Source organism: Cyclopterus lumpus, chromosome 12 (assembly GCF_009769545.1).
Source record: "Cyclopterus lumpus isolate fCycLum1 chromosome 12, fCycLum1.pri, whole genome shotgun sequence".
NCBI classification, from domain to species: Eukaryota; Metazoa; Chordata; class Actinopteri; order Perciformes; family Cyclopteridae; genus Cyclopterus; species Cyclopterus lumpus.
The window spans coordinates 19,448,509-19,460,929 of record NC_046977.1 but is presented as its reverse complement, the minus strand read 5'-3'; the positions used below and the strand labels follow the sequence as shown (position 1 = coordinate 19,460,929).

Here is a 12,421-nt window from a genome sequence, read left to right as displayed (position 1 = left end):
TCAAGTAGAGATTCTGACTCGACCCGATAACTGTATCTGGTGCTGCTGAGAGCACAGTGCAGACGACACAGGATGAGCCGGCGATCATCATCTACATGGCTGAAGCGACACAAAGGCTGGCTTTGCACAACAAAGACAGCGCATCGAGAGCTGAGCACGCCAGTGCAAACTGTGCCGCGACTTGCACGCTCATCGTTGCCAATAAAACCCAACGAGGCAATTGGATTTCACAAACTTTAACCTTGGACAAAGACGGTCTCAAAGTCAAGTGAGGTTTTGAGCAACTTTAAGTCCTACGACACATCCTGTGCGACTTGACAACATGTCAAGGAAGGACAGAACATTTCCTGGAAATGCTGGCATGTTCTGCTGACTACGCACTAATGAATAATCATGAATTATCAGGACTGACCCAACACACCTAATCAAAGAACAAATAAGGCTCCTGTTATGTTGGTGAGGCTGGAGCTGCCCGCTACACCCCCATTAAAACGGAAAAACAGACATCACCGCAGCCACTTAGGTTTTCCCGAGAAGAGTATTATGTTGGCTTGTATAAGAGTTAAACATTTCGGAAATAAAAAACACACGCTCGAGGTTATATACACCCACATTTAAAGCGAGGAGCCTTAAAAAAAAAAAAAAACTATGGGGGTGGGGGGGGAAGAGCACACAGATCATTTTCGGGAAGCCCAGTAAAAGTGAGAGCACCTACAGCAAAACATCACATGTAGTGCTTAAGAGCTTTCACTTGATAAAAGTTAGACATCAACTATTTTAATAATTGATTCATTGTTTAAGTTATTGATGAAGCAAAAATACCAAACACTGTGGTTGCAGCTTAGGATGGAAAATAATATTATATACAATTGATCGTGATTCCTGATCGATTGTTGGGTGGAAAAATAATACATACAGGCACACTATATTTTTACATCACCGGTACAACAAAATATTTATATAAATATATAATATCTCAATCTTTATAAACTGTAAACAAAATCTAAATTACCTTTTACTTTGTTATTCTTAGCTATAGCAATTATTTGTTTAAAAAATAAAAAGGAAATCAATTGCATTATTTAAATATTTGCTTTAATTAAATGTTGCCAATGTTAGTTTTTAATGATGATGATCTACTGTTATAAAATAATTAGACAGTTTATGTTTATCTGTGAAAACTTGGTTTGGCTTTTGAAGTGCAATCAGAGTTGCAGCTTCTGTGGGCTGTTGGGATAGTTTGCTAGACTTTGAATATTTGTTAATATCTCAATCGTCCCTTGGTACACTGTGTCCGATGTACGGATTGGTTTACATTGCAGTGGTAAGCATCTTTAGAGCCAGGCGGATGCTGATGGGTTCTCAGATACCTATTTCAGTCCCCCGTCCTCCCTGTGTGACTGTCAGTGACAGAGGAACGATCAGATGTCCACCATCTCAGACATCTCACCATTGTTTGAAAAAACCTCCCACCACTCACTTCATTATTCTTTTACTGCACTGAAACTCTCCCAGAGTTGGATTCCCTGTAGCCCACTGAGGCCTGTTGATAGAACCAAAATGGCCCGGCCCGACACTGCAGAGACTTCTGTTTATGGATTGTGTCGAGTTACCGTTTGACTCTGGCGTGAGAGGGGAAGAGGCGACGAGTGAGGCACCGGGAAAACAGTGAGGGGCTCTGTTGCTCGACAAGATAGCAGCATCTGGGAGTGGACCTGGATGCAGAGGGAGGTTTGGGAACGGGGATCGGTTTCTAGTCTGGGGTGGAATGGGGCATGCGTTTGGCACTGGGAGCAGAGATGGGCCCCTTATTGGTTTCAGCATGCATCTACAGTGCATGGCTTTAGCTGGTGAGTCCGAGTGGGGGATTGGCCCTGTAATGAAAGTAGGGATGTGACGATGTCAGACCGCCAAGCCAAAAGCATCAAGTTAAACCGCAATATCAGATTGTATTAAAGTTACCATTACCACGGCCACATTTGCTCCTGTGGTTTGTAGAAGCTGAACTTTTCCCATGCGCGGGCTGTGGGCACATTCTGCTGGGCTCGCATGTGTACACATGAGCACACATGTGGCAGCTTGTAAACACGTATACGTAAAAGGATTTTCCATGATGCTACGAATGCGCTTACAGGAAGTTGACCTCCAAACATTCTTGACTGGTTCGTCAAACGGCTTCCTTCCAAACAACATGTGCCCCTCAGCTCTGCAGACATGTGGCGAGTAAATACAGACAAACGCTCTCATTGTCCAAGTTCAAGGTGGATAATTAGGAGCTGGGAACCTTGCCTTTTATGTGCAGGTAATTGAAGGACAGAGAAAACACTCATTCCCCTTTTTAGAGGAGAGGCTAACTTAAACAAAGGGAAGAATGCTTCTTAAAATGTACACCGTCTTTTACTGTGCATTTAAATTATTTAGTGGAGAGACATTTGGAAAGCTTTTGATGCTAATGGCAGTACGATACACAGACTTTGGTACACATAGAATATGGTTCTGAATACCTAACTATGGGGAGCAAAGACATCTTTCTAAAAACCTTGTGCGATGGCTTCTTTTGCTCAGAGTAGTTTGCCCGAATAAAGCAGTTTAAAAACAGGCAAACTTCGGATTTAAAAAATCAAAAACTTTCTGAGAATAACAGAATAAGTGAAGACTACACATTTGAGCAATTGTTGCTACTTTGATTGTTCCGAGGCACTCTTTACTTTGATTAATACACCTTTATGCTCCCAAACTGGAACAGCTGACCGAAAAGCTAGAGAAGCAGCCTCTGTTGACAACCATCACTTAAAAACGTTGATTTTAACAGCACTTTGTGCGTTGCAGAGTCCCACATCTGTCTTACGTGATTTTTTGTTTTCTAGTTTTTATTCATCCGGACATTTCTTTTAGTTGCAGAATGCATGCTTTCTTCCTACCACTTTACATTAATGCATCTGTAGAAGGAAGGTTTTCCATTTGTATTTATTGTTAACTGTACAGCACTTTGAGCTACATAGTGTGCATGAATTGTGCTATATGTAAATAAATAAGTATTATTACTATTATCATCATTTTTATGTCGACGGTTCAACGTTTGTCCCAGCAAGTCGTGTGGAACGCAGTGGGTTCTATTGCCTCGACAGTTGTTTGGCTTTTTCTTGCCGTATTTTTGTTTTTCTTCCAGTATCACAGTCATGCCACGGGAGGGGGTGCTATCATGTGAGAAAGGGATGTCAACATTGCCCACCTCCCTCTCTCCCCCCCCCACACTCTTTCCCCCCACACTCTCCCCTCCCCCCCACACTGAGACCAACTGAGCCCCAAAGTGGAAATAGCACATGTGCTTTTGAGAAGTGCTGAGTTTAGCAGTGCTGGGAGCGGACGGTCTGTCGGTCTGTCCGTGCAGCGCGGGCCGCAGACAACAGGAAACGTGATCATGAAGGTCGTTGCTGTTGTGTTCTTAGAAGGGGACAACATTCCAGAGGAGGGAATTTTCTGTGAGTTTCCATGTTGGATAATATTATTGTAACCCAACGTTTTCCAGATGTTTCATTTGGATCTCGCATACATCAAATGTTTAGCACTGAAACAGACTTGTGAAAAGGAACTCAAGGTTTTCCACTGAAACCCTCCTAAAGGGCCGTAGCATAGCCTGTGTGGCTCTGTACCGACAGCTTCCCCTTGTTTTTGATACATTGTTGCTGTGGAATAATAGGCTAGCATGTATGCAGACATTAAGGTCCCTTACCTGGTTAGACGACGAAACATTAATGTGGGCTAAATGTTCTAGGTTTTATTAATTTCTCATCACTAGTCCAGTCGGCTCCTGAGTCGACTGGACTAGTGCCTTTTATACTGGCCTCAGGCCAACCATTATTTGTAATCCCTGGCTTGTTTAGTTTAGTCAATACAAGCAGAGTGTTTGCAGAGTGGAGTGCATCCGACAGGAGCTGATCCCCTTTCACTGCACCTTACACCGACTGCTATGTTTGAAGCACTGACACAATTAACAGATACAGTCTAACCAGGGATCTCTGGACTCACCACTGGCCCACACATGGAGGGACGTACAGCTTGTCCCTTCAAGCTGCGACTTGGACGTTGTTTCGTGACATCCCGGGGTCAACGGCAAACTGAGCTCAGAGTTTCTACAAATTCTCATGTTCTTAGCAGCGTGAAGCAATAAGCTGCATTCCACAAGTCAGCTAAGCTGCTTTACGTCGGCGAGGTTCTCCAGGTTCCAACAAGTTATCCGGACATTCTGGACTGCCGCTTCTAATCCAGACGGGAAAGATGATGGTCAAGGGAACCCTTAACAGTTTGGAGATATGTAGTCCATCTGGTCACTATAGTATTAAACAAAACTTACTTATTTTCATTAGCCCCTCCCTCATCACCACTGAGGTTTCCTTGAGCAAGGCTCCCAACTCTAGTAGATGTAGATAACCTTGTCTAAAACGTTTTAAGTTAAAAGCATGGGATAGTTCCTGAGTGTTTTTCATTTCCTTTTCAAGTCAGTTTATTTTCTCATCAGTAATATTGTAATTTACTGGGATTGAGGAGTTGCATGTTTGGTCTATGGCGGTAACACTTTGCTTCTTCGCTGAAAATTCAATTTGTAGACTTTACCTCATTGTAAGGTTGGGGGAGGGAAACAAACGATGTACTCCCAGTTTAATTACGGTACATGTGAGCTGGTACAAATGGAGGGGGGTGGGGTTGCTGCGCTATTTCTGACATTAGGTCCAGTGTGACGCACTTGGATGTAAGGGTAAGAAGGAGGCTAGGTCCAAAAAGCACACTAACCCACACAGAGGTTCACGAGCTGTTGCCAAACAGCGTGTGTGTGTGTGTTACAACAGCTGTAAGGCCATCAGCCCTAGCTGAGACAAAAGGACTCCCTCTCCTGTCAAAGGCCACACCAGAAGCCCAGGGCGTCCTTTGCTTCCTGTTTCTGTGTACAATCTGTGCAGCAAAACAAAGAGAAGGGGGAGCAGTGTAGAAACAGGGGGTGTGGGGACACGCAACACGCAGACAAACGCATCCATTGTGCAAGAGCTCACAACATCTCCTGTAAAGAGCCGGAAAACTCAACAGCTGTACCTCACCGTTTGTCGGGCAACATGTACGCCGAGCAGCTGGCACCTTTTTTTTTCTCTCAGTTTTGTCTCATTTTTTACCTTTAAATTTCACAAACGCCAACATTCATGGGGTGTAAGAGCCAAGCCAAAACTCGAATTTCATGAGAAATTACCTTTATTGAAATCACACACACGTGTCAGGACATGTTCAGCAGTACAACTTGTATTTGTTAAGGTTGTAAGGCAGCAGAGAACATCCTGAATAGACTAATACAAGTCATGTGTGACTTTGTCAGTGGCCAATAGAGGGCCACAGGGCCTTTTTTTTTAAATTATATTTATATATATATATATATATATACATACTTTTTCTGTACGTGCGCTCCACCCGTCTCAGCTGCGCTGGGGCCAAAACGATGAGGTCCCGCAATGAATAGTTGCAAATGACGCACATTTTCACCGGGCTGCGCTAATGACGAGTAGAAATGCGTGTTTGATACTTTTGAAATTGATTGGATGGCCCTACCAAAAATAAATTCCACCAGCCGCCACTGGACTTAGCTAATAGTAAGTATGACAGTTGAAAGTAGAGGTGCATCTACAGCTCATCTGAGAATAAATGTTTTTACAGCTCATCTGAGAATCAGATACTTGGGCTGACTGAATGGGAATCCTTTGAAATCTTTCAATAGCAGTAAAAGAAAATGTACCCGAGTTTCAGGACTACTTACAATTTATCCTGTAATAGACAGAATTTTTTTGAAAGCAATAAAAATAAAAAAGGAGTTCAGGTTTATCCCAAGGCTTGTATTAGTTTTTGAAATAGTAGACTTTGGATGTAAAAACAACATTCAGTACAGCTTGACCTCATTGTCAGACAGAAACTAATTCAGATCAAAACTAATGAACTCTAACACAGCTAATTACTGCGAACGTCAGTGATGTAGTTAAGAGTAACCCACATCCCATCCCACGAGGTCCGTGAATGACACACACAGCGTAGAGTGAGTCAACGTGGATCAAAGAAGCAAATAAAAAATGAATGGAAACCTAACTTGGAGACTTTAGTATAGTTCCATACAGGGAGACATTGTTCTGATTGGTGCAGCGTGTGTGATACCTGACCGCAGGATGAATGAAAGACGTCTGAGCTTGCATGCACTTCACACGGAAGTTTTTTTTAAATTGTAATTTTTATTCTGAGCACCCAGAAACAATGGCTGCTTTCCAGAGTCGAGTAGACAGGACCTATCGACAAAGTACCGGTAATAGTGTTACAGTTGCTGCTGCCAGCTTCTGCTCTCTGGTAGAGATACTGAACTTCCTGCCACAGTGCAGAATTTTCCAATTCACAATGAAGTGCCATGTGATGATCTCCCATAGCAGTCTCCCCCTCTTGAGTATGTACTCAATGTCCTCGCTTTGCATGTGAATATGTTATTGTATATGATGGATCTGTGCTGTATTTGTCAGTTCCTGAATTAAAATAAAGTCAACCGATTTGAATTGACGAGCAGAATTAATAAAGCCAGGAGATGTACAATTTGGGTGATTTCTTCAGTTCAAGCCTCGATGTAATTGAAGATGATGTTGAAATGACTGAATAGATACAAAGGAAACGATGGACCGCTGGGAGGGAGGGGTTGACATTGCTGAACAAAGTAACCAGAAATGACAACAGCAGAGCGCCGCTTCAGCTGCCACACCGAGGGCGGCATCAATATTTAAGCGCAGCGTGTTTCTGCGTGGCCGCTCCGGACAGAATAAATCTGCCCTGTCCCGTTCCCCCTTTTGACGGGTCAATATAGACCTGCAGCACATTGCTGCCTGATCCAGGGCCAGTTACACTATAGGACGGGCAGTGAGACACTCCGGCCCATCCCCGCTTGTAGTGGCCCATCCCACCAAATAAGCTAACTTTTCTTCTTGTGGCTCTCACGTCTCTGCCCCTGTAGGGGGGGACATGAAGAACCTGAAGAAGTGTTTGTCGGCCTTCGGGGAAATGCAGCGGCACTCTGTCTTTTAACTGCCCTGACAGCACTGACCGACTCATTGATCGCTGTGAAAAAAAGTCCATGGACAGTCAATTGGTACAGTGGAATTTCCATTGCACAGTTCGATCTGGATGTGCGGCGCAAAGAGGGGGAAATCTCTCCCCATTAGAGCGGATACCAGGGTCACCTCGACCTTCAAACCACCACAGCCACTCCCCCCAATTTCATAGCCCAAAAGCCATTTCCCTGCCTCAAAAGCCTAACAGTGCTGCCTCTATGAACGTGAGCCAGCGACGGCGGCTAATTAAATCCCACCGTGTAGCAGTCGGCCGCAAGCATCTGCTAGCAGCTGTAATTCAGTGGTGATGAAACCGACTCGACTCCCGATACCGAACTACGTACTTGCCATAAAGACCCGATGTATTCTGACTGTGGAACACAATAGGAGCCCTCTTTCACAACCTTGAGAAAAAGAATGAGACCAGCTTTTCATCACAAACTACTTGAGGACGCTCATCAGCTGGAAATGCGATTGCTTTTCACCATTTTTTCATTAGACTATGCGAATGGACGCAGGAAGTGATCCTGGACGAGAAGCATCCTGCTAATGTCGATGACACAGTGGAGAGCCTCATGTCGATCCAGAACCCAGCTAATACCCGTCTTCAAGACCCGACTGCCTAATTAGAGACCCTTACTTGACCCGAGAAGCCAAGCTATGCAAACTGACCTGACAAACTTTTATACATTTAATAATGTTTAGTGAAAAACAAAGATAAGGTTATCATAAAGTTTATGATAAACAAAAATAAATAAAAAAATAGCAACATTGTGCAAGTCAGTTCTTTCTTAAAGGATTATTCCTGAATTTCATGAAGTCAGGCTGCATTTCTCACTTCTGCCATGATAGACTATATTCACGATTATCTCAATAATTGAAATTAAAATAAGTACAGTAGATATCGGGGAAAGGCCAGGTTTGGGTTTCAGTCTCAGGTTGTGACAACTGTGTTTGTTCCAACTTGTTTTTGTGTGTCTACTAGCCCCAATAAATAAGCTGAACCCTGCTCCATGCCTCCTACAGTGCTGGGTTGACTGCATCGTGCGCATAAAAAAAAAATATATATCAAAAGCTGTGGAGCAGACTGATGTTGTCCTTGACCTTCACATCTCAAGATCAAACTTGTTCCAGGACGAAGACTTACCGAGTTATTTGGATACAGCAACAGCGTGCATCACCCAGTCACCCATCAGGTGTAACATCACATCCTGTGTATCAGTGGGCTAAATGGTCACACCATTTCCAGTAGTAACAGACTGGCTCGGGGCAGTAAATGTCTTTCTACAGAGAGAGACTGCTGCGTGTTAGTCCTTTTACAAATGTATCATGTGGCATAAAGCAAACGTAACAGAAATAAACAGACATCATTAATTGAGACCTAGTCACCACATATCCTTTAGGTGCAGCATCTTTAAACACAAAAGGTTCTTTGTTTTTTGTTTCAGTGTTCAGCGGTGCAAACTGGTAGGAACAAATGATGGTGGTCTGGTTGGTTTGGAGAGCTGCGCCGCTTTTTTTCCTCCTATTTACATACATTTATTGGATTTTGATATTTATGATATGATAAACTGAGACAGAAAGGACATTTTACTCTGTATGAAATAGGTTTGGGCAATATGGATGAAACCTTCTACCACTGGCTCTTTTTTTATAGTAGATTTCTGGAAAGTCTATTGAAAATCTGTTCTGGCATCAGACATTTTTATTTCTGATCAACAACTGACTCACTCTGGAATGTAAACATGGAATTCCACATGATGGCCTTCTCTTGAACAGCCTGATATTTCAGCTCACTATTTTGATAAAGTAAAAGCAAAGTATTGGGTTCATCGCTACTTGAGTAAATCAAGTATCTCTTCCAAAATCTTCACTTTGCTCTGGAACCTTGTTGACAAGAAAACAAACAAGACAGGCCACCGACGGCTGAGGGCTAACGCTAATGCTACGGTGGTGAAATATGGCGATCAAGTCCAACCCTTTGTAATACCTTCCTAACAGAAATAAGAACATGATTTTCAAGTTTTCAAAATACCTTTTTTCAACGAAGGCAAACAAAAGAAGCCAGTTCTGAATTGTTGGTGTCTAAACACAAGCTGCTGAACAAGAACTCATACAAATACCACTCTGGACCAGCTTTCAGGTTGTTCTTTTATACTCTGTGCACCGGATACCCAAAAAAGTACTGACGTTGGATACCCACAAACAGTATGCTTTGATGGAGCTAGGCTAACCATGTTGGTGCTAAGCTAAGCCAAACAAGTGTGGAAGCTACCTCTGAACTGACACACAAATAAAAGTGATAGTCAAACGGGATTACTTTCCAAAGCATCTACGTATTCTAATAAATACAATGTGGAGTATATATAGTGACTGATAGAAATCCATCATCAATAAATATAATTTAATAAACACACCAATGGTGGTTCGATATTTCAGCTGATAAGTACGAACTAATGCCAACAAGGTCCTTTAGTAAGTGTCCTTTTTAACTAAATTGATATTGTAAAATTCCCCCCTCACATCAACTCCTTAACTAAATTTAAAGGATTCGTCAAAGACGTTCATTTATGTAAAATAAAAAAAGCAGCAACATCCACAAAGCCCCTCTGATTCATGCCGTTATCCAGATTTATCAGAATTATCTGCTTGAGCTGCATCAAAGAACTTTATCTCTAATTCAGAAAGGGCACTTGGGGATAGAAGTTTTTTTTGTTATTAGTTTGCGTGCTACAGCCTACGTAATGCATTTCATGAATGTCTTCTATTCATAGTCGAGATGTTTACAGTGCAGACTTTGGAATAGCTCTCTATTCCTGGAGTGAGTAACCAGTGCAAATCCATCAGGGCTGTGGTGGATTAGCCGGGCTACTCCTGCCAACAGTCACTTTGATGCTTATCAAAATGTAACCTTGACAATTAAAAGGCAACTCAGGGTCAGGTGCACACTGCAGCAGAAGCTACTCTTAAATCCATTGTAAGATGGGACATTTAAACCGGTGGATGCCAGACTGAGTCACTGACGGATAAGATGAAGAGCGTGTGCTTTTGTCGTACAAACAGGAATTTTGGATAGATTTCAAAATAAGTTTGGTGGAAGAAGGTCACCGCTTGCGCTATATGGCCAAAAGTATGTGTACATCCAGTACTTTTGGCTGGGTGGCTGCTGTGGCCTAGGTTCCCTAGTTCCACTGAAGTGAAGGCCTAATGCTCAGGCGTGTAATGATATTTTAGACAACGGAGTTCTTTAAACTTTGTAGTAACAGTTTGGGGAAGTTTCGACATACCAGAGGCCTCATGCAAAGTCAGCTCCACAAAGAGATGGTTTGTCCCTGAACTCAACCACATCCATCACATTTAGGATGAACTAGATTGCCGACAGACAGCGCTGTGGAGGTTGGACCTCACTAATGCACTCCCATGGAACATACATAAATTAGTTATCAGTCAGATCCTTACAGCTGGCTCAAAGCTGAGTGTTCATGGAGTACACAAAAGGACAGCGCCATAAACACATCAGCTGCACTCATTCTGATGACACTTCCTCTTCCGTCTTAAGGTAAATATGTAAATGCCACACAAAAGCAGGAGTGAAGCAGGCTAATGTTTGAGGTCACATGTTGCTGTGACCTAGAAGGAGCGTTCAAGGAAAAGCACGTGTTATTGCCATCTGTACATGTGCACAGACTGCCAATGTGTGCACGAGACATGACCTGGAAATGTAACGACGGGGTCTGTAGTACTTTCAGGATGGGAGCACTTCATTTCATTCAGTCCTCTGGACGTCATGATGCGCATCACTCATAAATAAAGAAGTTTTTATTAACCGTCATAATGCGCCATGCCCGGCCCAGTCGGTGTGGGGGCTTACCTTGTCCAGCTCGTCGTGCAGCTCCGACAGGGTGGGTCTGATGAGTTTGTCCCCCAGTGGCGCTGCTGTCTGCCGGTAAAAATCGATGTTGGGCACGGCATCGATGGTGTTGTGGCCAAAAGTCCTCATGTAATAGGTGTGGGTGTGAGTGTCGTAATGATAGTGATGCTGGCCCCCCGTGGATGAATGCAAGCTGCTCTCGCTCATCACAGTGTCCCCGTTCTGCAGCCCCTCACCCGGCGCCTCCGGAGAGGCCGGGCTCTCCGCTTCGCTCGGATCCGCGAAGTTCACAACGCGAAACCGGCCTTTGGCTTCCTCTCCGCCGCCGACACCAGGATTCGCATCCGGACCCTGTGGAGGAGCGGCGGGAGTGGCCGCGTCGCTGGATGGGACGGTGGTGGAGGCGTCGGAGCTCGGGGACTTATCTTCGGTGGCGCCCGCTGCCTCGGCCACAATGTCCACCTGGAACCGGCTCTGGCTGGGGGTAGGACCGGGCGGCTTCGGCCCCGCGTCTGGGGTTAGAAAATCATAATCTGTCGCGGCGCTCTCTGCCGAGGCGGAGGGTGTGGAGGATGGCGCTGACATGGCACAAAAAACACAAAAGCGTAGAAACGGTGTGCGTCAAAAAAACTAACACGTTGTGGCCCACAAACTAACAGCAGGGCGCGTGGGAGCCCGGGAGTCGCCCCGTGACTAACGCGCAACCGTCTTTCTATTTACCGGGAAGAGCACGCTGCTCTGCCGGCTCAGAGAGGTTCGGAGAGCGGGAGTAGCTCGTTAGCTGCCTCGGAACATGAGGCTACAGGCTGGAAACTTTTAGCCACTCTCCCACTCCTTCTTCCGCGGCAGTAAATCCAAAAGATTCTCCCGGTAGCTTTCACTCGCTCGGCCACTGGACTAATGCCCGTCCAGCCCCGGTCTTTCTGTCGCTCGGAGTGGGATGCTGTCGTCGACCTTGCTGCAGCTCCTCCTAGACTCCCCTCGCTGCCCTCGCTGCTATTATACACACTGCAGTCGGCATCATTAAAGGGTGGGCTGCCTCGCGAGATGTCATCTATCGCGTCTCTTTCTTTCCCCTCAAAGGGTGCGAAGTGTCGCGAGAAGACATGTCATTACCCAAACAGTATGCGTGACGTTAATAGGCTGGAGGGAACGTCGATAGGAGGGACGATGAGGGGAGGGGGTGAAACTGCACCAACAGGCCTACCAATGCGTGCGTGCGTGCGTGCGTGCGTGCGTGCGTGCGTGCGTGCGTGCGTGCTGTCTCTCTCTCGCCTCTGCAAACTTCCTATATGGCTTCAGAAGCAGAAGGGGGTAGGCTGTGACAAGTTTGGGGTGTTTTCTGCCAAACTGTGGGGTCTAAACACCTAATAACGTGGTGTTTTTCACTGACAGGCTTTAGTTTGAGGACGGATTACAACACAGAGTATGG

The 12,421-nt window shown here is 44.7% G+C and overlaps 1 protein-coding gene across 1 annotated transcript in view; it reads right to left on the bottom strand.

Annotated features, from left to right (window-relative positions):
- slc12a2 (solute carrier family 12 member 2) overlaps positions 1-11,574 on the bottom strand; it is a 52,819-nt gene extending 41,245 nt beyond the window's left edge. Inside the window, exon 1 of the mRNA XM_034546541.1 lies at positions 10,990-11,574. Coding sequence (XP_034402432.1) covers positions 10,990-11,574 — 585 coding nt within the window. The remainder of the gene's footprint in view (positions 1-10,989) is intronic.
- Positions 11,575-12,421: the final 847 nt, after the last annotated feature.